This window comes from Piliocolobus tephrosceles, chromosome 4 (assembly GCF_002776525.5).
Source record: "Piliocolobus tephrosceles isolate RC106 chromosome 4, ASM277652v3, whole genome shotgun sequence".
Classification (NCBI taxonomy): Eukaryota; Metazoa; Chordata; class Mammalia; order Primates; family Cercopithecidae; genus Piliocolobus; species Piliocolobus tephrosceles.
The window spans coordinates 79,779,101-79,803,974 of record NC_045437.1 but is presented as its reverse complement, the minus strand read 5'-3'; the positions used below and the strand labels follow the sequence as shown (position 1 = coordinate 79,803,974).

The following is a 24,874-nucleotide window of genomic DNA, read 5'->3' as shown; positions in this document are numbered from 1 at the left end:
GAACCCTAACATCCCCAAAAGCCCACAAGAGGAAGGCGCGAGAGCTCACAAATTGAGGGGGATTCTCACACTGTGGAGTTCTAGGGATAAGTAGCAGGGAACTTTTTTAAAAAGAAAGCAAAAGATAAAAACAGAAAATCATATTTTTGTTATTTAAAGAGGCAGCCCCACTTCCGGACCCTACCTCTCCGTGACTGTACTTCCGGTCTCCTCCGAAACGCCCGCTTTCACAGATCAAGTTCTTGCAACCAATGAGAGCACCAGCTACTTCCGCCGGCCTGCGAAGCGTGGTGTAAATCCCGCCTTTTCCGGTGGAGAGAAGCCTATCCTAGCGTCTTAATCGCTCGGCTCGGTAGGCGGTGCCGTGACAAGCCCAACCAGACGGCTGGAGAGGACGAGAAGGGCAGACGGGGCGTGCAGCCTCTTCCGCCTGGGGCCCGGAAGGGTGATGTGGCTGCGGTATCGCCGGCCTCGCTATGGTAAGAATTGCGGCTGCCGGGTCGCGGTTAATCTTCGAGAAGGGATTGTGGATCTAGACTAGGGCTGGAGGTTGTGCGGCAGCCCGGGGTGTGTGGCCCTTGGAGCCATGTGGTCCCTCCACGGTCAACTAGAGAGAATCAGGACGGACTGTCCAAGAAAGACTCCTGGGTCGCTGAGCCCGCCCCTCATGCAAAGTCCCCTTTCCTACTTTGTTTAGGAAAAAAAAAAAAATGCGTTGGTGTGTTTTAACACGTTGGCTGCGTAGATTATCTGGGGTCATTGAAGCTTTGAAGCATTAGAGCTTCTCGAGTTTCCGCTTGTTTTCTTGCATCTCCTTATCTCACCCTAGGGGCTTTACTCTGGTGTTACTATTTGATTTTGTGGGGAGGTTCCTTTGGCACCAAACTCCATACCTTCGTTTTCATCTATTTAGTCAGTAGCCTCTCAGGACCCTTCCACATTATTCTCTCAGCTTTGAAAATGCTACTTTACAAGCTATAGGTTTTAGTAGTTAAGAGTTCTCTGCAAAGGTGGATTGCTTTTCTAGGGGCTTAATATACTTACTGGAGTGGTGTCTAGCCTCAGACCTTCCTCCTCTGTCACCTCCAGGTCCATGTGCCAAATGTTGTGTATATTTCTGGGCAAAGGATGCGTGCCTGCGAATAGACCCAAAAAAAACTATGACTCCAAAAAGCTTGAGTCTCATGGTGAAAAATTATGAGCCCACGTTCACAGAAGTTGCTACAGAATCCCATATAGCAATAATTCAGTTTCTTCTCTGGACGAATTTACCACCTGATGGGAAGGTGGCAGTTGGGACTAGCAAGAGTATCACTCTTAATTCTTTTACATCTTTCTAAAAACTGAAGTTGAATTCTTTTACTCGTAGTGCAAGTCAAAGTTAACTCTTTTTATTGTCTCACTATCAGACTAGCTAAAAACAAGATGCGTATACTGTGCTGAAGATCATCAGTATATAAACTATCTTGTCATGCTTGTTTTTCCAAAAGTAGCAAGTACTTTCATTTATTATCAAGTCCTATGTGCCAGACTCTTTTCAAAAAATCAGTTTATAAGCATGGAAATACCAAGTTCACCACAACTTCTAAGTAGATGTTTACAAGTGAAAGAAGTGAAACATGAGGAGACCGACTTGCCTTGGATCACACCTAGTAGATTGTAAAGCCAAGACTCAAACTTATTTTAATGTCCAGATGCCCGAAATCTTCATGTTGTTATCGATAGAAACACAACGTAACTGAGGATGAAATAAGTCTTAGTGATTTGTTCCTTATAAGTATAAATATATAAATCAGACAGGTGGAAAACAGAAACAACTGGCAGGTGTTTTTTCATTCCTGTGAGATGTCAAAAGTACATTGTTGGCAGAGCTACGAAGTGAGGTTTCAAGGAGGCTAACTTAGCAGTTTAAGAAATGGATTAGTGTCTCAGTATCTTTGAGTTTCCACCTAAACTTAGTTTATTTGTGAGGTAATCCAATGTTCATGACTTAATAAACCTGAATTACTGTATTTTAATGAATCTTTCTTTTTTTTTTTTTTTTTTTTTTTTGAGATGGAGTCTTGCTCTGTCGCCCAGGCTGGAGTGGGCAGTGGCATAATTTCGGCTCACTGCAACCTCTGCCTCCAGGGTTCAAGCGATTCTCCTGCCTCAGCCTCCTGAGTAGCTGGGACTACAGGCGCGCACAACCACGCCCAGCTAATTTTTGTATTTTTAGTAGAGACGAGGTTTCACCATGTTGGCGAGGATGGTCTCCATCTCTTGACCTCATGATCCGCCCGCCTCAGCCTCCCAGGTATCGATATTTATTTGGAAGTTTGGTGATGCTTTTGTGACCAGAAATATGCTATTGGATTACAGGCATGAGCCACTGCCACGGCCAAGAATCTTTTTAAAAAGCATTTCAAGGACAAAATGTTTATCAGCAGTAATAATTTACATCTGTCAGGATGAACAGTAATTGTAGCACTTGTGAATTAATACTTTTAAAAAATTTCAGAATGCCTTGTTTCCCCCAATGCCTAACATCCTTCAATATTTCTCTCATGTCTCATCTCTTTCCAAAAAGCCTCCCTTAACCCTTTCTATTTTCTTCTACTCTGTTTAGGTATCTATAGGGATATTCGTGTATACTTCCAGTATCCCTCTAACATAACCCTTTTCACAGTAAACAGCAATAAGGTGTTGCCTACATTTCTCCCTCTCTAGGCAGAATTCTTAAAGACTACGTATTTTAATCTCTACAGTCGTAGTGCCAGCTAGAGTTAGTACTCCATTAAGAATCTGGACCTGTAATCCCAGCACTTTGGGAGACCGAGGTGAGTGGATCACCTGAGGTTGGGAATTGGAGACCAGACTGACCAATGTGGAGAAACTCCATCTCTACTGAAAATAAAAAATTAGCCAGGCGTGGTGGCGCATGCCTGTAATCCTAGCTACTTGGGAGGCTGAGGCAGGAGAATTACTTGAACCCAGAAGGCGGAGGTTGCGGTGAGTCGAGATTGCACCATTGCACTCCAGCCTGGGCAACAAGAGCGAAACTCTATCTCAAAAAAAAAAAGAGTCTGGGGATACAGACATGCTCAGTGTCTTCAACGATTTCACAGTCCAGTGGGGGGAGATGATTAAATAAGTGAATTCCATCTGTTATCTGTTATGATGTAGCATGACAACACGTGTAGTGGAAAGAGCATGGGTTTAGACTGAGCCAAACAGAGTTAGAATCATGCCCAGTTCCCATCCTTTACTTGGTTAACTGTAAGAGAGTTTATTTTCATGTCTTTTTCTTGGTGTGCTAAGTGATTTTCACAAACTCTGCAAAGTAGGAATGATTGCCCACATTTCATAATTAAACTGAGTCTCCAGAGAATAGATGTGAAGTATTTTCTCTCTTGTAGCGGAAGATATGTAGAAAATCATTAAACACAGTGGAAGGAGTAGTACTGGCTGGGAACTGCTTGAGAGATGTCCCCAAGAAAGAAAGTAATTCTCTCTCACCTGTATTTTAAAGAGTATTTGGGTCATTAGCTAGAGGTGGGACAGCAATCTGTATCCCACAGATAAAGGAAATGGCAGTTATGGGAACAAAAGGCATGAAGTTCAATAGTTGCATGGAGCCTCAATGTGGCAGGAATTAAAAAAAAGAAGTTAAGTATAGATGAGGCTAGAAAGATTAGGGCCAGATTTTGAAGAGCTTTGTGCCAGGCCAAAGACTTTATATTTTGATGATGTTTAATTGCTTACTTGATAAAGGCTTTGGAGCAGGGAAATAAAAGGTGTGCATTTTAGAAAACCAACTGGTAACAGCATAGAGAGAGTATATTTAAATGGAGAAAGATTAGAATCTGGAAGACCAGCTTGAAAACAAGTGCTATGGTTCAGGTATACGATGATTGAATGTCTCAACTCTGATGAGCAGTTGGGTTGAAAGGAAAGGAAAACTAGGAAAATCATTTTGAAGGTACTTAGTGAAGGGTGATGAAGCACAGCTCCAGCTTGGATGATTTATTGGATGGGAAAGAAATACAGCAGATCCTCAATAACGTTTATGAGGAAGAAACTCGATTCCCAATTGAGGCCACTGTGTGGAGTTTGCATGTTGTCTTCGTGTCTGTTCTTCCCATGTCTGCATGGATTTTCTCTGGGTACTCCAGTTCCTTCCCACATCCCAGAGATGTATACATTAGGTTTGTTGAGGTGTCTACACTCTCCTAGTTTGAGTGCTCTGCACCGGAATGATGTCCTATACTCAAAGCTACTCAGATGGCTCCCGGCACCTTCAACACTGAACTGAAATAGCATATAGCCAGCTATCTTACTTGTTTTTATTAATCTTTCTTAAGTGGATGTATAACTCATATTTATTTCAGTGTTTAATATTAGAACGGTTTTGATATTTATTTGGAAGTTTGGTGATGTTTTTGTGACCAGAAATATGTCATTGGAACTTAACTCATGTTTGTATCAATTTGCCTGTGGTAAAATTGGTTTTGTTACACATCTTTTGGCTTAAAGTTGCATTTTCCAAGGACCTGTGGATGACACTAAGTGAGGACTTACTGTGTTGGTTAAGAACCTACTCTGACAGGTGTTTTTTATACAAGGTTTTATTAAAGACGTATTATTGGCCATATTTTTCATATGAAGAAACAGATGCAGAGAGCTAAGTGTCTTTGCCCAAGATCACACTGCTTATAAACAGCAGAGCTAAGATTTAAACTGAACCGATTTGTCACAAAATGCTGTGCCCTTTCTATGCAACAGTATCATTAATTGCACAAAAATATTAAGAAGAAAAGCAACATTTTAATGTCATGGGTGGGTGAGGAGGTAGCAGTTTAGATAATAATTCTGTTGCTAGTATTGCTTTTGCGTCATCCATGAAAATGGCATCACAGTTGAAAGGCAAGTATCTTAGTGTTATAAAAATAGTTCTGATCTTATGAACCCATGAAAGGGTTCCATGAACTACACTTTTGATAACCACTGCATTAGGCTAATAGGAATCTGATATGGGTGCTGATCTTCTCTAGCAAAGTTTTTGAATACCAATTGCAAATAAAAGTTTCCAAATGGCTGAGGCAGGCATTCGAGACAAGCCTGACCAACATGGTGAAACCCCATCTCTACTAAAAATACAAAAAAATTAGCCAGGCATGGTGGCGTGCACCTGTAGTCCCAGCTACTCAGGAGGCTGAGGCAGGATAGTTGCTTGAACCCAGGAGGTAGAGATTGCAATGAGCCAAGATCACGCCACCGCACTCCATCTGGGTGAGAGACCGAGACTCCGTCTCGAAAAACTTCCAGGGAGTTTCAAGAAACTATAGATACCCAGACCAGTTAAATCCAAATTTCTGGGCAATTATGGCTTTTTAAGCTCCAAGTGGTTCTAATAAGCAATTAGATTTCATGCCATATAATAGGACATTTTATTAGTCTTTGTTTTTTCTTGGTTGCAAGTTCAAAGTACTTTACAACAGGCTTTGCTCTTTGTCCTTCGGAATACTTTCTCTTGTCCAGTCTTTTTATCAAAGACATATACGAAGCATTTATTCTAATTTTTTTCACTCTATCATGTATCATTGTTTTGTGTATGCCTTCTCTTAATAACTCTTGACACCCTTTTGCCTTATCTTTAGATCTGAGGTGTGTATAAAATAGCTCCAAAACGAAGCAGCACAAACATAGCAAATTAATTGTAGGTACCATGATAATGAGATGAAAATAGCTACAAAATCAGTGTTGCCAGTGGAAAACAGTTCAGGCGCTTCTACTCTGAACTGTAGTTTTACTCATCATATCCATGAAAGTTGTTAAATGGAAAGTATTAAGTAGAAAAGGTATCTGTACATTTTAAAAATAGGACTGGTCGTAACAAATGGTTATTTAATCCAGCCCCCTCATTTTACAAATGAAATGAAACTGACAGGTAGAGATATGAGATGTTGATTCATCTAAGGTCAAGTTTATATACTTGGATTACTTCATTAACCCAAATGTTTAGTGGCCACTGTTGCTGAGAAGCAATGGGTGATGAGTTCGTATCTAAATATTAATCAAGCCTGATTTCTTGCTCTCAAATTAAACTAAGATTACTTGTCTGTTTGGTACAATATCACCCTACCACATGATAAGCAACAAAGTTTAAATGTATATGCTAATAACACCAAAAGAGAATGTTGATAATTTTTATGTATTAGTGGAAATCTTTTCAACCAATACTGGTTACTTACTTTGGGCAATTTAGATATATGCATGTTTGTGCATTCATATGCACACTAACATCCTTGCATTTTCATGTTTTCCGTTTTAAGAGGCTAGATGGAAAATGCTGACCTGACCTAGATTTTCTAAATGATAAATGCTGACCCACTTTTCTAATGCTGAATAATTTTTATCACAATCAGGTCAGGAGTGTCATTTCTGTATTCCCTTCCACCCCCAAAAAGGGATAAACTAGTTTCATGTAAAAGAAATAAATATTAATACAAGTAAAACTGTTACTATTTGGAGTTTTAAAATGTTGTCTTTCTTATTTAATTTTTGTTTTAAAACTGGAGGAATTAGTATGTCAATAAAAATTTATTTCCCATGTAAGAGGCAGTCAACATTTGAAGCTCCAACACAGTGTTATGCATAAACAAGGCGTTTAATCAACAAATTTGTTTAACAATTTGTTTGGTAATCCTAAAAATAAATAAGCTACATAGTGTCCAAGTGATCCAAAACTAATGAAAATACTGTAGATTTAGTCTCTCCTTTCTGCAGATTAAGTATGCTTAGTAACCAGTCATTGAGCAGTCTCTAGGCACAGCTTGTTTATATTGATGTGTATATTTCTTTTGCTTTTCTCATTGTTTCTTTTTGCACTTTTATATTGCTTGGATAATTCCTTTTTTTCCGTCTTCTATTCCTAATGTTTTCAGTGGTTTCTTTTTAAGATTTCTTATTTGAAAGTTTTGTTAATAAATACCTTGAGCTCTTAGAAGTATTTTACTCATCTTTTCAAAAAATCTCCTATATTGAATTCTTACTTATAATCAGGCTTAGTGAATATAGTTTTAGTGTTCAGAAATGACTCTGAAAATTAGAAATTATATCTTAATAAATAAAATGATTTTAAAAATCTGAAAACTTATTCCTAATTTTTCAAATAGACTTGAGATTAGAACATTTTTTAGAGGTTTGTCACCATTGTAAGTAATTTCATGTCTAGAACCCTTCCTTAGCTTTGCATTGACCACCCTCCATCTATTCATTGATTAATTTTTGCATCTCCTGTAGTTGTGGCCAAATAAAGTCTGTGAATTATTTTTATTATTTCAAAACACCTAACCAAATGTGATTTACTTCAAAATGATCAAATAAAGTAACTGACTCATCAAGTTTATTTCCTTACAGTTTGGGTAAATTAACTCAGTGCAGTAACACTAGTTGTTTCAAGCATATCAAAAGATCTCATTGACTATGAGTTGTCAGATAAGTCTACAATGCAAAGGGTTAATAAAAGAGCCTTGACGACAAATCGTTTCGGGGCTTGCATTACCATGTTTTAGAAGAATGACATAGCTCTCAGTAATGGTCAAGCTAACCTGCCTACTCAGTCTTACAGATCTTGTGAAATTGTATATCTCTTAAGAATTAAAAGAAGTCAGAAGAATACACACTCTCCAGTGTGCAAGCACCTTCAAAGCTTGCTACTTGATAGAATAGAAAATCTGAATTCCAGGAGGTGTTATAAGATGTGGATACTGAATGGAAATTACCTCAGGTGTTTATTTTACCCTACAGCCTAGGTCCTTAACATAAATATAAGGAAATTTGCATCTTTCTACTTGATTTTCCAAGATATTATTGAGAAGTAAACATAAATGCAAAGCCGTACATGGAGGTTTCTCTTGAAGAGTTAACAGAATTCAGCAATCTGATCTACACTGGTTTTTGAATGTGCATTTTTTTCTTTGGAATCCAAATATGTTCTTGGATTTGTTAAAATGTTCATTATTGCCTTCAAGTTCCTGTTCATTTGACGTTTTTCAGTGACTTCTCTGTGTACTATATTTTAATAGTCACAGGGGATTGATAAAAACCTCGATAGAATAGAGAAGACAATCAGTACAGTATGTGTTCTGTAACATACACATTGTTATGTGTATGTATTATACACATATAAAAATCCTGACTCTGCTTGATATGGAGAGTGGGAACAGGGAAGACATCAGAGGAGGTGCATCTTGAGTTGAGGTTGGACGGATGAGTCAATTCACCAAGCAGGCAAGAACAGATAGCATGTGCAGAACTCAATAGAGTACCTTGAAAGAGGTTTCATGACTTAAAGGCCCTGAAAAAAATTAAACAAGTTAAATGAATTTGACTTACCACCTTTTTATCATCTTTTCCTCTATTTTGTGATTAAATATGCTTACCTTTTTCTTAGATTCCTCTTTTCCCTTTTAATAACATTTTTCTGTTGAAAATTGCAATTATTTTTTCGCTGAAGAGGAACATCTGTTTCCTTTAACCCCGAGACTAAAATTTTATATCACCAGACAACAGATGCTTAGCATTAAGGGGAATGCTATAGGTGGCAGGCTAATGTCCATAAGTTAGAAACACACTTTTGACCAGAGTCTGAGTACATCTAAAAGACTTACCACCTAAGATTATTTGTTTTAAACTTTAGAGTCTTTAAACCCCCAGAACAAAGTTGTATATATCATATATTTCATACTTGTAAATGGTTTTCTTTTGTAAATGGTTTCACACACAAACGTATATACACACTCTACTTTCATAATAGGCATGTTTTTAAGTGCCTTTTTCTCTTCTATTAAAACATTCAAACATAAAGAGGTAGAAGCCTCTAATGAACGCTCATATTCTCAGCATTTTATCGTCAGCCCTAGCCCTCTCCCACCACACATGCACTGGATTATTTAGAAACAATCCTGGACATTATGTCATTTAAGCATGTTTCTTTAAAAACGCATTTGGAGAAGAAAAGAGAACACATGACAAAGTCATGAATTTAGATACTACATTAGGAAGATGATAAACCTACTTTACAGATTTATTTTCCAACCATTTTACTATAGGAATCTTTTGCTTAAAATACAGTAAGATTCTCATTATTCCCTGAACATGGTAATGACTTTCTCTTTAGGGTTTTTTTCCCCACATTTTTTTCTCTTCTGGAGCTTGCTATTTGCCCATGTGAATGGTGCCCTTTCAAGGTTTGACTCCATTCCTGCTTTCTACATGAAGTCTTTCTTGACTTTTTCTTACGAAAATGGCATTCTTTGCCTGCATAGCTCACTTCCACATTCAACAGTGAGTTGCTATGTACTTTTTAAAGTACATGTTCTATTTTAACTTGATTATAACTGCTGTGTGCCTCAGTCTCATGTATAAAATACAGGCAATAACATTTACCCCAGATACATGAGAGTAACACAAAACAAGTACTCAGTGAATATCAGTAGTTGCTATTGTTAGCCATAAACTGCAGGGAAGGAATCATACCATGTGCCTTTTTTTAAATCCCCAGTGCCTCATTTCTCAGACAAAGTGGATACTAAATACACGTGTAGTTACGATGACTGGGAGGAAATCTGCTTTATTTTCTGTGAGGTCATTATCCAATATTATTTATTAATATATTCACATACATATTCAAAATATGACCTTTGAAAGATAAGCATTGTGAGATACCATGCTTTTTATCTACAATTGATCGTGAGCTAATTCACTGATTTATGTTATAAAATGTATATCACTGACTTGGGTTAAGATTAAAACCCAATTTAATTAAAACCCAAGATACATTAAATTTTATCTTTGTTATATCCATGAAAAATTATGCATAGAAAAACAGGTATTAAACTGGTAATTACAAATCATTTTTGTCTTTTTCAGACCATAAAAGTATCACTTAGACAATTTGAGAAATCCAGAAAAGTTGAGAATTAGATTAAAAACTATCCAGAGATGGCTGGGCATAGTGGCTCATGCCTGTAATCCCAGTACTTTAGGAGGCCGAGGTGGGCAGATTACTTGAAATCTGGAGACCAGCCTGGCCAACACAGTGAAACCTTGTCTCTACTAAAAAAAAAAAAAAAAAAACACAAAATTTAGCCAGGCATAGTGGCACATGACTGTAATCCTAGCTACTGGGGAGACTGAGGCAGGACACTTACTTGAACACACGAGGTGGAGGTTACAGTGAGCCAAGATCCCGCCACTGCACTTCAGCCTAGGCAGCAGAGCAAGACTCTGTCCCCCGACCCCCGCCAAAAAACTATCCAGAGATAATCACAGCATTTTTCCACTTGCTTTCCATAAAGGTTTACATACCTTAAGATGTCTGAAATCTTTGATCCCCCTTTTGCCTACTGCTTAGCATTGTGCATAAGCACTTTTTGTCCTTGAGAATATTGGTAAATGTATATAGTTTTTAAAATTTTTCAGTAGTTTGCACATATTTATCATAAACATATATAAAAGATTAAAACGACATTGGAACAGTTTCTAGTTGTCTGTTTGTTTTTAAGATTCTCCTGGCTATCCTTGCTTTATTTTTTCCATATGAACTTCAGAGTTAGTTGTCTGTTTAAAAAATAACTTGTTGGTGTTGGGTTCACTTTAAATTGATAGGTTGTCTTTACAATGTTACCTTCCAGTATAAAAACCTGGCATACCAGGTTCCTTAATCCATGTTATGTTGCTGTTAAAAAAAAAAGAAATTGGGTAATTGGTTAAGAAAAAAGGGTCACTTAGCTCTCAGTTGTGCAGGCTGAGAGTAGTAGGGCTTGGCCCTCCTTCTGGGGAGGGCTTTTATGTATCACAACATGGCTGAGAAGGTCAAAGGGGAAACAGACGTGGTGAAAAGGAGGGAGGAGCTCATGGCTTTATAACAACCTACTCTCTCTGGAAGGAATTCATCTCCTGGAAAACTAATCCATCTTATGAGATCTCACTAACTGCAGAAGAGCACCCTGACATTCATGGGAGATCTACCCCCAAACCCAAACACCTCCCACTAGGCCCCACCTCCCAACACTACCTTACTGGGGATCAAATTTCACCCGGAGCTTTGGTAGGGACAAGAAAACCATTTCTAAACCATAGCAACAGTCTCTTCTACTTTTATGTTCTTCCATATGTTTTAAGATTTTCTCCGTTTTTTTCTTTGATGCCGATGTTGCAATTGTTTCTTGTTAAGCTTATTCCTAGGTATTTTAGTTGTTCGTTCTGGATGCTATCTTTTTTCCATTGTCTTTCTCCTGAATGATAATATGATTATGAAGGCTATTGATGTATATTTTTTAATTATGTACCCAGCTACCTTACTCAATTTCCTTAAGATCTATAATTGTTTCTCACTAAATTCTTTAGGACTTTTCAAATAAGCACTCAGCCACAAGTACCAATTTTATGTAACTAAGTTTTTTCGTAAGTCTTATTCTTTGTTTCATTCCTGATTTTTTGTTCGTTTTTTAGAAAGTGCCTCTAAGTTTACTAAACAAGCATATTGCTGACTGTTGTATGAGATTGACATATTTTATCTACCAGTATATGATGAAAATGTTATTCTTTGTTACATATACAGTAATATTCTTGCACTTTCTCAATTTTCATTTTATTTGTTCAACTATCTCTTATTGGGCTTCTACTGTGAGACAGGCAAATGGTTGGTGCTAGAGATTCAGAGTCTGATAACCTGATAACACAATGTCCACCCTTCAGAGATGAACATTATTATAAAGGTAACAGTTTGCTATGAGAATAGAAAAGGGAGTTCTACATAAAATAAGAGAAGGGAGGCAGATGGATTCAAGGAAACTTCCTTAAAAAGGTGATGCTAGAGCTGAATTTTGAATAGAATAAGTCCACCTCCATTTACTTTAACTGGAAACCTGTGATTTTGTTTGACTGTGGAAACTTATGGTTTCTTGTGATTCCTGTGTTAAATTTTAACTTTTTGAATAGGACTCGAACTATTAAATATAAGCTAAGTATCTTTATCCAAAATGCTTGCAGGCAGAGTGTTTTGGATTTCAGATTTTTGGGGGGATTTTGGAATAATTGCATTATACTTATTGAGCATCTCTAATCAAAAATCCAAAATGCTCCAATGAACATTTTTTCTTTACCATCATTTTGGCACTCAAAAAATTCTGATTTTGGAACATTTTGGATTTTGGATTAGGGATGTTCAACCTGTAATGAATAACTTTTAAAAATCCAATAATGAAAGTGCAGGTGCTTGCTTTCTTTCCCCAAAATCTATTAGCCTAGTATTTGTCAACTCATGGAAAATTATAGCTTAAATTTAAAGGATGTTTATCCTTAAAAAATTCAGAATTAAAAGAAACATTAGTTAGCATTTGAGTCTGTCTTCCCATTCTCCACCCAGCCAAAGACTTAGAAAAGGTAATTCCGCTAAGGCCATAAAACCAGCTATTGGCTGTAGAATACCTCAAGATTCTGGTTTTAAATGTTGCAAGACTTGTCATTTTGCTTGCCTTCTTGAAGAAATAAAAGCATGACTCTAAATGTGGAATTGTCAAATATTTTTTACTTATGCAGTTTTTCTTATATTAATTTTTCTTTTTTTTTTTCTTTCTAGTCTGCCATTTTCAACTTTCAGAGTCTATTGACTGTAATCTTGCTGCTTATATGTACTTGTGCTTATATTCGATCCTTGGCACCCAGCCTCCTGGACAGAAATAAAACTGGGTATGTTACTAATGATGTCTAGTCACCTAAATTAGTTCTTACAGATGTTGAATGTAAGTTAACATATAAAGTATTACATAATTTAATTCCTACATGTAATTTGGTTTTGTAATAACTTTTTTCATTTTCTTCCTGTTAAAACTTCGAAAACTTTATATTCACAATATCTTACTAAACTAAAAGATGAATTTCAGAAGTGACCTAATATGTGTTAGAGTAAAAAATAGCATGAGGAATTCAACCTACTGAAGGTGAAAATACATGTTAGTTGTCCATCAGTTTTTATGATAATACTCCATTTTCTTTGTAGACATTGTCTTCTCTTCATTCCACCTTTTTCAGTAAAGTCCTATTGCATTTATTCTTCAATATTCACCCATTTGTTGAAATTATATTATTTGTTGCTTAGCTGTACATGAAGTCTTTCTGTTCAAGTAGAAAGTTTCATTTCATCTTTCCCTTCTGTACCTGCAAACTGTAAACTTAGAATTAAAGCGTATGGTAGACTCTAGTAAACACTTATTCCTATTGATGAGTTAATGGAATTCTAATATAATGCATAATGTCCATCTAAGATATTTAAGTGTTTATCTCATTAAAGAATAATTACGTAGTAGTAGAATACTTTCCCTATGCTATTACGAAAATTCTTCTTCAAAAGCAAGTAGATTGCATGTGGAAATGTCTGCTTCTCATTCCTTTGGGGGCAGGAATATATTCATAACATGCTACATTAACAAAGGAGTTCTCAGGGCTGCCAACCTTCTAGTAAAGGTTGAGTGGTAGTATAGTTCTCCTACATAAAGCAGCCTGCCTATTTTTACATTTTGAAATATGTACTAATACAGTCAACTGTTTGAAAGCTTTTTATTTAAAAACCTTTATTTCCACTTATATATATGTTAAGCACCATTTTATTTTGATTTATAGCTAAGAATTATTTTGTATAGAAATTTTTATAGGCCTAGTCTCTTTCTGTTAAAATTACGTGTTTTTATGAGACTCATAATCTTTTATTATAGTGAGAATATATACCATGGTTAAGTGGAAGTATCTAGACAGATTGAATAAAGCAAGTTCTTGATGACTTCACTGTTTAAAATAACTTCAGTTTTTGCTACTTCAAATAATATAGAACTAAGCAGCAGAAAAGAAGATTACTGCATGGTCTTTATCCTGGTTTCATAGACCTGATAGCATTATCAGCAAATATACTTATTGGTATTTAGCCATAATAACTAAGCAACGTAATTACATTTTTTTTAATCAACTAACAGGGTTCATGTGTGTGTGTGTGTGTGTGTGTGTGTGTGTGTGTGTGTGTGTAAGTAAATTTGGGGTATTACAGAAATATATCTAGGTAGAGAAATATGTGGAAAAAATCAAAGTGGTGCTGATAAGTCTCTTAGTTACCAAGTTAGTATTCTTTATTCATTTATAAAAGTTGTTAATATGTTAATCCTGTTGTACCAGTTTCTTAATGATATTTTGCTACTTCTAGAATGTTAGACCCAAAAAGACCTTGAGTTTTTGATCTTGTGGTTTTCGGTGGGTTCTAGAATGAAGGAGCCATGGCTTTGCAAATGCCTGACCTATTCCATTGTTTGATGAAGAAATGTTAGCCAATTTTAAATGATACCTAGAGTTATCACCATATGCACCTTTAGCCTATGTATGAACACAGTACATGTAAGTCACCATTCTGAGGACTTTCTGTATAATCACTCATTTCATCCTCATAACAACTCTTTGAGGGTGTGTACTTTTGTTAAAGAGATACAATACCTTGCTCACAGTTGTGCAACCAGTAAGTAGTATAGAATTTAAGCATAATTTGGCCTTTATTTTAGCTTATTTTCAGGGATGTATATGGCTTTTGTCATTTTATTTCTATAGTAAAATTGTTTAGCCTGTCAGAATATTCATACTTTGAAATAAATTCATGTTTTTGCCTAATTCCATTTAATCTAAACTGTGTATATTACAGTTCATAGCAGTTTCTATACATTGATGGTTGATAGGCTAAGAGACCTTTTACTTTGAGGTCAGGACGTTATACTTCAGAAGAGGAACATATATGGAACTTAACTGACCAGAATTTTGTCAGTCTTACCCATTCAGATGTAATGATTCACTAGCCAGCCATCTCTTTCAGAAAAAAACAAGAATATACTATAAATTTTTCTGGAATTTAAGTATTGTGATTTTCTTGAGATAATAATTCTAGTTTGCATAACATAATATTAATTTATCTTGATTTGCAACCATATGTGACACTATTTATAATTCTTTTACTTTGTCGGACCAATAAAGTAATGTCCTCGGTGTTACTTTTTAAGATATCTCTATTCATTGATGACTCAGTTGGTCTTTTTTTCAAAAATGATTTGTTATACATGCCAAATAAGTGATAATTCCATATAATATGTAATTCATAATGTATTCATTCATACAGTTGAAATATATATCTCCATTCTAATACTTATTTCCAGAATATGTGCTTTAAATGCCATATTTAGTGAATTCACATAGAGTGTCCTCTAAACTAGGAGATTTTCTACTTACATTGAAAATATAGGCACATTTTTAATTCCTTCTTAGTAAATGACACATAATTAAATAACATCATTGGAATTCATTATTATAGATTATTTAACTTTAGAGCTACATTCTCTAAGAAATTAAAGTTTAGTGTAGGAATGTTTTTGGTGTCACATTCAACCAAAATGTTCATTTAACATTTTATCAAAATCGATGCTTAAATTGCCATATACATTTTATGCTTTTGAGAGTAGAGTACTTTAAGTTAACTGAATAGTAAACCCTTATGCAAATTTTTGTGACTCTCATTAATTTGCCCTGGATTTGACCTATGACACTGTTTATATTCCAGTTCATAGCAGTTTCTGTACATTGATGGTTGATATGCCATTGTGTCCTACTTTCATACTTGAATGGTGGCTCAACATCGAACAAGCAGATTTCAAATTTGAAGCAAAGTGTTAAAGGTTAATATGTTAATATACAATTAATTCCCTATATGGTATCAAGAGAATGATTTACCTTTCTGAGTAATCAATAGCTACTTTTTTTCTGTTTTTATTCTATGCAGATTGTTGGGTATATTTTGGAAGTGTGCCAGAATTGGTAAGTGTCTATAATCTCCCTCCACTTCTTCAGCTGTAAATTGTTGACCAATTTACTTATGTTATAATCGCACAAATCATATGTTAATTTTTAAAGGACAGTCTTCCCGATTTTATGCATTTTTGCAAAAGTTTATAAGTTGTACCAAGCTCTTTTCCTTATGCTATTTGGGCATAAGGCGTAGGCCAGGCGTGGGGGCTCACGCCTGTAATCCCAGCACTTTTTGAGGCCAAGGCAAGAGGATTACCTGGGGTCAGGAGTTCGAGACCAGTCTGGCCAACATGATGAAACCCTGTTTCTACTAAAAATACAAAAATTAGCCAGGCATACACATCTGTAATCCCAGCTACTTAGGAGGCTGAGGCAGAAGGATCTCTTGAACCCAAGAGGCAGAGATTGCAGTGAGCCAGATCACACCACTGTACCCCAAACTGGGTGACAGAGTGAGACTCTGTCTCAACATTAAAAAAGAGTAAAACTAGATTTAGTGGATACTTCATTAACACAGTGATAGAAAAGTCTCTCTAATTTAGGTATCAAATACCATGCATTCCTGGTGTTGGGGGAAATAAATGTATATGGTTTTATGCACACATCTTGATAGTATGGAAGTTTAGAGCACGCTGTTCTGTATATTGTATATCATTTTGATAACTAGCATGTATTCCCATCTAATGAAAGTCTTTCTGAGCAGCTATCTAAACATAATCACTGTATTGCCCTATTTTAAATAACAGAATGTTTAACTGTTTTGTCTGTTGATCCCATGTGGTCATAGCCAAACTGTTTGACTCAGTTAAAGTACTACCCTTGATCTTAGCTAAAAGGCCAAGAAGCAATTAAAAGTTAAGGTAGATGTGGTTGTCTTACAACTTTCCATGATAAGAGATTAGTAGCATCATATATGTTTTTATAGTTAATAATATACTCCTGTCCAGTCACCCTGTACATGTAACATTTGACACTGTGCCCAGCACATAGTAGACTCTCAAATGATTAAGTGAATGAATTAAAATGTATTTTATTGCATCATTCATCAGTATTCTTTTTTTTGGGGGGGGATAGAGTCCCGCACCGTCACCCAGGCTGGAGTGCAGTGGTGTGATCTCGGCTCACTGCAAGCTCCACCTCCCAGGTTCAAGCGATTCTCCTGCCTCAGTCTCCCAAGTAGCTGGGATTACAGGCACCCACCACTATGCCCAGCTAATTTTTTGTATTTTTAGTAGAGACGGGATTTCACTATGTTGGCCAGGCTGGTCTCGAGCTCCTGGCCTCGTGATGCACCCACCTCGGCCTCCCAAAGTGCCAGGATTACAGGCATGAGCCACCATGCCCAGCCGTTCATCAGTATTCTTGAATAATAAATTACACCCTTTTTAAACCTTCTTAATTCAAAAAAAAAGAAAAACTCAAGGCATTTGTACATATACCACTTTGGACTGAAATTGAATATTTCTTATCTGTCCTCTTTGGAATCATTTGCATGGCCACGAGAAATTCTTTCGTTTTAGTACTCTTCTTCTAACTTTGAATTTATGCATAACTACTTTTTTCTTTCAGAAAGCCTATTAGACTTTTATAATAAAAAATATTTTTTCTACGTTTGACATTTAGTGTTGTTAGCCAGTCTGACAACAGCCTAAATTCTCACAACTAATCCCTTTAAATAGGATGGAGAATTGAAGAGTCATCTCCATTAGATAAACTGTGTTCCCTTTAGAGGATTGTATTTTATTTTGGTTTTCAACTTCTCAGAGATGTGGAAAATTTAGAAGATGTTGCATAAAGGAAACAAACCTCATGAGATTGAAAAATACAAACTGAGTATTTGTAATACAGGTATACCTCAGAGATACTGCATGTTTAATCCCAGACCACCACAATAAAGCAAGTCAACAAATTTTTTTGGTTTCTGGTACATATAAAAGTTTTGTATAGATCAGTGGTCTGTTAAGTGTGGAGTAGCAGTGTGTCTTTAACAACAATGTGTGTACCTTAATTGAAAAACACTGTGTTGCTAAAAATCACTGGTGATTATATCTGACCCTTTAGTGAGTCATAATCATTCTGCTGGTGTAGGGTCTTCCCTCAACGTTGATGGCTGCTGATTGATCAGGGTGGTGGTTGTTGAAGGCTGGGTGACTGGCAGTTCTTAAAATACAATAACAGTGAAGTTTGCCACATGGATTGACTCTTCCTTTCATGAAAGATTTCTCTGTAACCTGCAGTGCTATTTGGTAGCATTTTATCCACAGTTGAATTTCTTTCAAAACTGGATTCAATCCTCTCAAACCCTCCACTGATTTATCAACTAAGTTTATGTAATATTTTAAATCCTTTGTGGTCATTTCAACAGTGTTCACAGCATCCTCACCAGGAGTAAATTCCATCTCAAGAAACCATTTTCTTTGTTCATAAGAAGAAGTTATTCATTCAGATTTCACATTGAGATTAGATTATAGTAATTCAATCACATATTCAGGCTCCCCTTCTAATTACAGTTGTCTTACTCTTTTCACTATTATCTGCGGTTACTTCCTTCATTGATGTATTAGGTAAACCATGCTGTAAACAGGTACGCTGTCATCCAGACTTAGTTGTTCCGTTTCTAGAGCATAGGGAGAGCAGATTTAGCATAATTCTTAAAAGCTGTAGAATTTTCAGCAGGTGAATAAGCATTGACTTCAGCTTAAAGTCACCAACTACATTAGCCCTTAACATGAGTCAGCCTGCTCTTTGAAGCAGTAGAAGCCAGGCACTGACTTCTCCTCTCTAGCTATGAAATTCCTAGATGCCATCTTTTTCAATAGAAGGCCATTTTGTCTACATTGAACTTCATCTGTTGTTTAGTTTAGCTACTTTCATCGGTTATCTTAGCTAGTTTCTGCATAACTTGCTGTAGTTTCTTATTAGTGAATCATGTATCAAATAAGCTTACCATCCTATATGAGCACAGTTCATGGTGCCCCACAACCATTGCAATGGTACCATAAAAGATCAGTGATCACAGATCGCCGTACAAGATACAATAGTAATGAAAAAGGGTGAAACATTGGGAGAATTACCAAAATACGACACAGAGACACAAATTGAGCACATGCTGCTTTTGAAAAATGGCACCAGTAGACTTGCGCAATGCAAGGCTGCCATAAGACAGTTTTTTTCAAAGGGGCAATATCTGCAGAGCACAATAAAATGAAATATTCTGTACTTAGAGCTTTTTTGAAAGAAAAACTGGGAATTGATGTAATTTGTCTGAAGATGGTTATAGTATAACTAGTCTTCAAATCTTTAAAGCATTGTCTAAGGTTCGTATGTTGTTAGCCATTGAAATAATTTTGAGAGCAGGTTTTCTTCCCTTAAGCTTTTAATGATAGGCAAGACCCATTAATGGTGGAAATTGTAAGCATAATACTAAATTATCCAGAAGTCCTTTCTAAATCTGTGATGATGAAATCATAAGGTTCTTTGACCTTTCTAGTTTCTTGTTATGGCAAATGATAGAATACGTGTAAAAGACTTCATAGAAAAGTACCTGTTTCAAGGCTGTAATACTGATATAATGACTATTGAAACAGACTTTATCTTCCAGAGAGATAAGTATGATTTTAACGGATTCAGCTATTCTTCCTCAGTGTTCTGTCATACTTTGTTCTCTCTTATAGTGACATGTGTAAGAGTCTTTCTTTTATAATAAGTATCATTACCTTAAACTGGTAAAATCAGGCCGGGCGCGGTGGCTCAAGCCTGTAATCCCAGCACTTTGGGAGGCCGAGACGGGCGGATCATGAAGTCAGGAGATCGAGACCATCCTGGCTAACAGGGTGAAACCCCGTCTCTACTAAAAAATACAAAAAACTAGCCGGGCGAGGTGGCGGCGCCTGTGGTCCCAGCTACTCGGGAGACTGAGACGGGAGAATGGCGTAAACCCAGGAGGCAGAGCTTGCAGTGAGCTGAGATCCGGCCACTGCACTCCAGCCCGGGCGACAGAGCGAGACTCCGTCTCAAAAAAAAAAAAAAAAAAAAAAAACTGGTAAAATCACAGATATAGCCTAGATAAGTGGTTACCACTCCGGGACATTTGGCAAAATAGAGAGACAGCTTTGATAGTCACAACTGGACTCAGGGACATATAGTGGGTACAGGTGAGGGATGTTGCTAAGTGTCCTAGGATGCACAAGGAATCCATCACAACAGAATTATCAAGCTCAAAATGTCCATAGTACTGGAGTTGAGAAGGGCTGGTCTAGATTTACAGAAATTTGTGATGTAGACTTATCTGGCACTCAGTTATGAACAACTACAAATCCTGAAATAATAGGAGAAATCTTAAGTACTTCAAAAAGAACCAAGAAAAGAGTGACAAAAGAACATCCTCAATAGTTAATACTGATAGTTAGTGATAAATGTAAATATATACACACCAAACTGCATGCTTCAGAGACAAGTTTCTCTGAAAATATGGCCAAGAAACGGTGGTCAGAATACCTCAAGTAAAGTAGAAAGAGAGAACATAATGGAAGAGCAGGTCTGGAGTTAAGAGGCATAGTTATCGGTGGCTCAAGCCTGTAATCCCAGCACTTTGGGAGGCCGAGACGGGCGGATCACGAGGTCAGGAGATCGAGACCATCCTGGCTAACACGGTGAAACCCCATCTCTACTAAAAAAAATACAAAAAACTACCCGGGTGAGGTGGCGGGCGCCTGTAGTCCCAGCTACTCGGGAGGCTGAGGCAGGAGAATGGCGGGAACCCGGGAGGCGGAGCTTGCAGTGAGCTGAGATCCGGCCACTGCACTCCAGCCTGGGCAACAGAGCGAGAGACTCCGTCTCAAAAAAAAAAAAAGAGGCATAGTTATCATCTCAGTTTTATTATTAAGTTGCTAGTGCATAAAGAAAATATTAAGGTATTTTAAATCCATCTTATGTAATGAGAGAAGTGCATACAATTCCATTTAGTAGCCCGCCCAAACAGCCCCTTTGTTCACAATTATTGCTTGAAAAGAGTATAGCTCAGTTTAAGATGTCTAGTTTGTATCTTTCTTAATGATTTCCTGTAGTATGGTCTATTTTTATATCTAATTATAAATAGTGTGTAGTGTCCTTTTTTTTTTTTTTTTGCTGGTTATTTATTATTTCCATTTTCCTCTCTTGACTGTATGAATGCCATAGGTTGAATGGTTCATTTTAAATGTTCATTCTTGCCAATTCTGTGAAAGCATTAGCTTTTCATTTTGGCAGAGTGACTTAGAAAATGTTGTTGATATGCTGCTTTCTCAAGCATATGCTCCTCTCTTATCTTGACACAGAATATATCCACAAAGAAATGATACAATTTTAATGGGAAAAGACCTAGCCAAATCATCTTATCATGTTACACATCACATTGCAGTAACTGTTTTACATTCACGTATACAGACCTAAGACCAGACAAAAAGTAACATTAAAACCCAAGTTCAACTAAAGATGTTTAGGTCTACCACATGGCAGTCTCTTTTAAGAAAATTAAAAACAGGAAAATGAAATCCATATGTAAATTATAGCAGTCTAAGTTGAAGGATGAGAAAAAGCGGAACTTCTGGAAAACTTAGGACAGTATTAATTTCTTTTAAGTATTTAATAAGACTACATGAGACAATGAGGGTATATAGCCCTAGTAAGAGTGACAGGCTTGCTTACAAAGTCTTTCTGAAATTTATGTACAAATGGGGTTGTTTTTGTTTGATTTGATGACTTGGGCTTTTTCCTCCAAGAGAATTAGCAAAATTGTTTACAAATTGTGACCCAAGATATATTTTAATTTTAAAAGATTTTTATTTTCAGTTGAGATGATGGTATTGTAAAAACACTTTCACTTTCTAGATTTTTCTTTAGCTGAAAGGCACCATTAAATGTCTATGGATAGAACAAATACTTCCAGATCCAGAAAAACCCCAAAAGTTTATTTTTTTATATATGTGTATAGTCTTTTCTGTGGAAATTAACAATGAGCAGACACAATATATAAACCCAATTATATGGCAGTGTCAGGTCAGTGAGGAAGCTATAAAAATGAAAATGACCTTGAGAATTTTAGTTAATAAAGATGATCACGATGAACATTTTCTAAAGGTAGTTTGCTGAACTTGCTAAGTGGAATAAGGAGTTTCATTAAAGAGTTGACTTTAAACATCATGGAAAAGCACAAGTGAGGGTAGTATAAACCATCTCTACTAGAGGATGCCAGGCACATACCCAGGATTATTTCTAGAAGTAGTTTCTTCTTCCTTTCTTATACTGCCCTCATGGCAGCATAGAAATGTTTGGTGCTTTATGAATCAGCGGTTATTGAAGAAACAGGGAAGAATAAGAAGAGCTTGAGTTAACTCACAATGACATGATCTCTATTTGCAAGACAATTCACAAGCCAATTTCAGATTTACTTTGTACAAAGGAAAGCATCCAAATACAATCATTCTTTAAATGCATGTGAAAAATTGACTTATACAGAAGTGGTTGGTTTTAGTTCTACTTTTCTAACCCAGAGTAAGCATACTATCTCAGAAATAGTTTTTCTAATTTTTTTAATTAAACATTTTAATTTGTCCATTTTTTAAATGCAGTTTCATTGACCATCCTCTCTTTATTTTCATCCATGAATGCTCCCTCTTCCCTGTGCCTTTAAGTGTCATGAATTGCTACCAGTAAGGACAAACATTGTGTTTCAAATTTCTTTTTATGGGTGGAAATTTTGTTCTTTTTATAGAAAGAAAATAAACAATATTTCTTTGGCCTCAATTGAGTTGAGATCGTTTCTCTTGGATCTCTGTCCTACATTCTGCATTGTATTTTTTAGTGTCTGAGTTTACACAGTGACAAAGAAATGATACTTTCAAGGTTTTCTAAATATATGAAAAGAAGATCCTCTTAGAAATAAATTGACATATTAATAGTTTAACCCATTCTGTATTGTGCTTGTTTTTTATGTTGCATCTAGTTTTTGTCACTGTCCCACCCCCAATATGGGGGCCTCCTAGAGAAGAACATTATCTTGATTCTTATGTATCCCTTTCTCGTAGCATAACCTTGTCATAGCCAGGTTAGCCACTCAGTTAATCAAAATGAGTATCTCCTTTTTTTCAACAGGTGAACGGAAGAGTCCTTATGTTGCAGTATGCTGTATAGTAATGGCCTTCAGCATCCTCTTCATACAGTAGCTGGGGAAAATGCCAGAATTTAATTGCCATCAGATTTCATTGTGAACAAGGACTTACTGCAGAAAATAATGGAAAGATGGTTAACCCTTTTATCTCTGAACATTGAATGAGATAAATTTCCAGATGCTGTTCTCTATTTTTATGTTATTGGACCAATGTTCTGTATAAATAATTAAGATGTAACCATTTAATAGTCTGTAACAAACAACCTCAGTATTGTCACTACAATATTACATTCTGCAAATGTTACTCTGTTGTATCAGATACCAAATTTTAGTGAGGTATCTCTAAGGCACATAGTAGAAAACAAAATTGGTTAATTACTCAAGTTCCTTTCACTGTGATTTGGAAATGATTTAATCTTTATAGAACGAGACCCTTTTTTGGACTAGCTTTTTTATTAAAATGGCTCAGTTTGTGTTGATAAGGATTGCATTCATGTTTAATAGCGCTTGCTTTTCCTCTGGGCACACCATTTTGATCATTAACCAGAGTACCTCTACTCTTAGCAAACTGTAGTTTATGACAAGTATTTAAAATATTTAAAACAAGCTTATAAGTTCTTAAGGAGGAAGGTAAATGAGATGTAACTTAAAAATAGTATTGGGAAAATGTTGATATTTAACATTAGTGGATTTAGACTAGACAAATGGCATAGTAGGCCCTGAAACCTCTTGTCAAGTACATATAAGTGTTTTGTGCATGAATTTTTACCAGAAAGCTGTCTTTCTCTGAAAAACACAACATTCTTAGAATGAAAAGAACAGTTATAAAATAATTATCCTATATGTGTTTTTCGTTCTTTTTAGTGTCACGGCTTCAAAAATGAAACATTTTAATTGCCCTAAAGAAACTGTATTTTTGTTTTGTTTTTTAATATAGCACTTTAAATCCGGTTTGTGTTTTGTCAACTTGAACTGGAATCTTTTTTGTTACTTTGGAGGTGATAAATAGTTTTCAAATCTACTGATGTGTGTACTGTGGCATAAGTATCTTTGAACTTGGGTAGTGAAAGGAGACCTTCAACAATTTTTAGTCTAGGCAAGAGAATTATTGGGAATATGACTTCTAAATTTTACAATAGAGCAGTTATTTTAAGGTCATGGTTAACATTGGGTTCAACTGAAATTCAGTTAAAATTTCAGAGCTAAGAGGAACTTAAATCTTAGCTAAAAATTACCTGTTGTAGATAGTATTAATTAGATTGTTTGCAGCTATTAATTCATCATAAAGGTAAAATGAAGAAACTCTGCCTTTTTGAAAAAAGAAAATTATTTCTAAATTAATAGGCTAGTAGTTATTTCTGCAGAAACAAAGTATGGAACTGAAAGCCACCTATTTTTATTTTAAACTAAACCACTTGGAATAGATTCTAGGAAATATCTTAAGCTTGTGTGTTGCCTGTGGTAGTTTTTTTGTTTGGGGGTGTTTTTTGGTTTTTGTTTGATTTTCTGTATTTTGTTATCTGACAATTTTTGGTTTGGTTTGGTTTTGGTTTTTTTTTTTTTGTTTTTTTTTTTTTTTTTTTTGCAATAGAGCTGTTATGGATTATCACTGTATTTGGCATGTCTATGGCAGTTAAAAATGGTATATTTTGCTTTAGACAGGGAATCAGGTTATAATCATTGTTCTTCCTCTAAAGTGCCTCTTGGGCTTTACATCAGGTCAAGGATTTTCAGGGTTTCTCAAAAATAGGATTCTTGTCAGTGTATCCATGCTGAATAAGTCACCTTTCTGACTCTAATTTCTGGGTGGCCATCTGTTGTCCAGCTCTGCTGCCAACTGGACTTTCCGAA

The 24,874-nt window shown here is 36.1% G+C and overlaps 2 protein-coding genes and 1 non-coding gene across 9 annotated transcripts in view; 2 read left to right on the top strand and 1 right to left on the bottom strand.

Moving 5' to 3' along the window:
• The window catches only part of XRCC4 (X-ray repair cross complementing 4), a 321,280-nt gene extending 320,894 nt beyond the window's left edge, over positions 1-386 (bottom strand). For all 7 annotated transcript variants that reach the window (XM_023214996.1, XM_026454266.1, XM_026454267.1 and 4 more), the window contains exon 1: positions 185-386. The gene's annotated coding sequence lies outside the window, so the exon portion shown is untranslated. The remainder of the gene's footprint in view (positions 1-184) is intronic.
• Positions 304-23,993, top strand: TMEM167A (transmembrane protein 167A). The gene is made up of 4 exons (XM_023214999.1): positions 304-479; positions 12,629-12,738; positions 15,851-15,885; positions 23,008-23,993. The coding sequence occupies exons 1-4, from the start codon at positions 477-479 to the stop codon at positions 23,076-23,078; spliced, it is 219 nt and encodes a 72-aa protein (XP_023070767.1). The 5' UTR covers positions 304-476; the 3' UTR covers positions 23,079-23,993.
• Positions 13,408-13,542, top strand: LOC111544537. The gene has a single exon (XR_002732197.1). It is a non-coding gene; the product is annotated as a small nucleolar RNA U109 (small nucleolar RNA).
• Positions 23,994-24,874: the final 881 nt, after the last annotated feature.

Bases quoted from the DNA above. Each gene is read 5' to 3' on its own strand.
- TMEM167A (XM_023214999.1), top strand. The intron at 12,739-15,850 runs GTATGTTACTAA...TATTCTATGCAG, and splicing joins CTGGACAGAAATAAAACTGG to ATTGTTGGGTATATTTTGGA. The intron at 15,886-23,007 runs GTAAGTGTCTAT...TTTTTTCAACAG, and splicing joins TTGGAAGTGTGCCAGAATTG to GTGAACGGAAGAGTCCTTAT.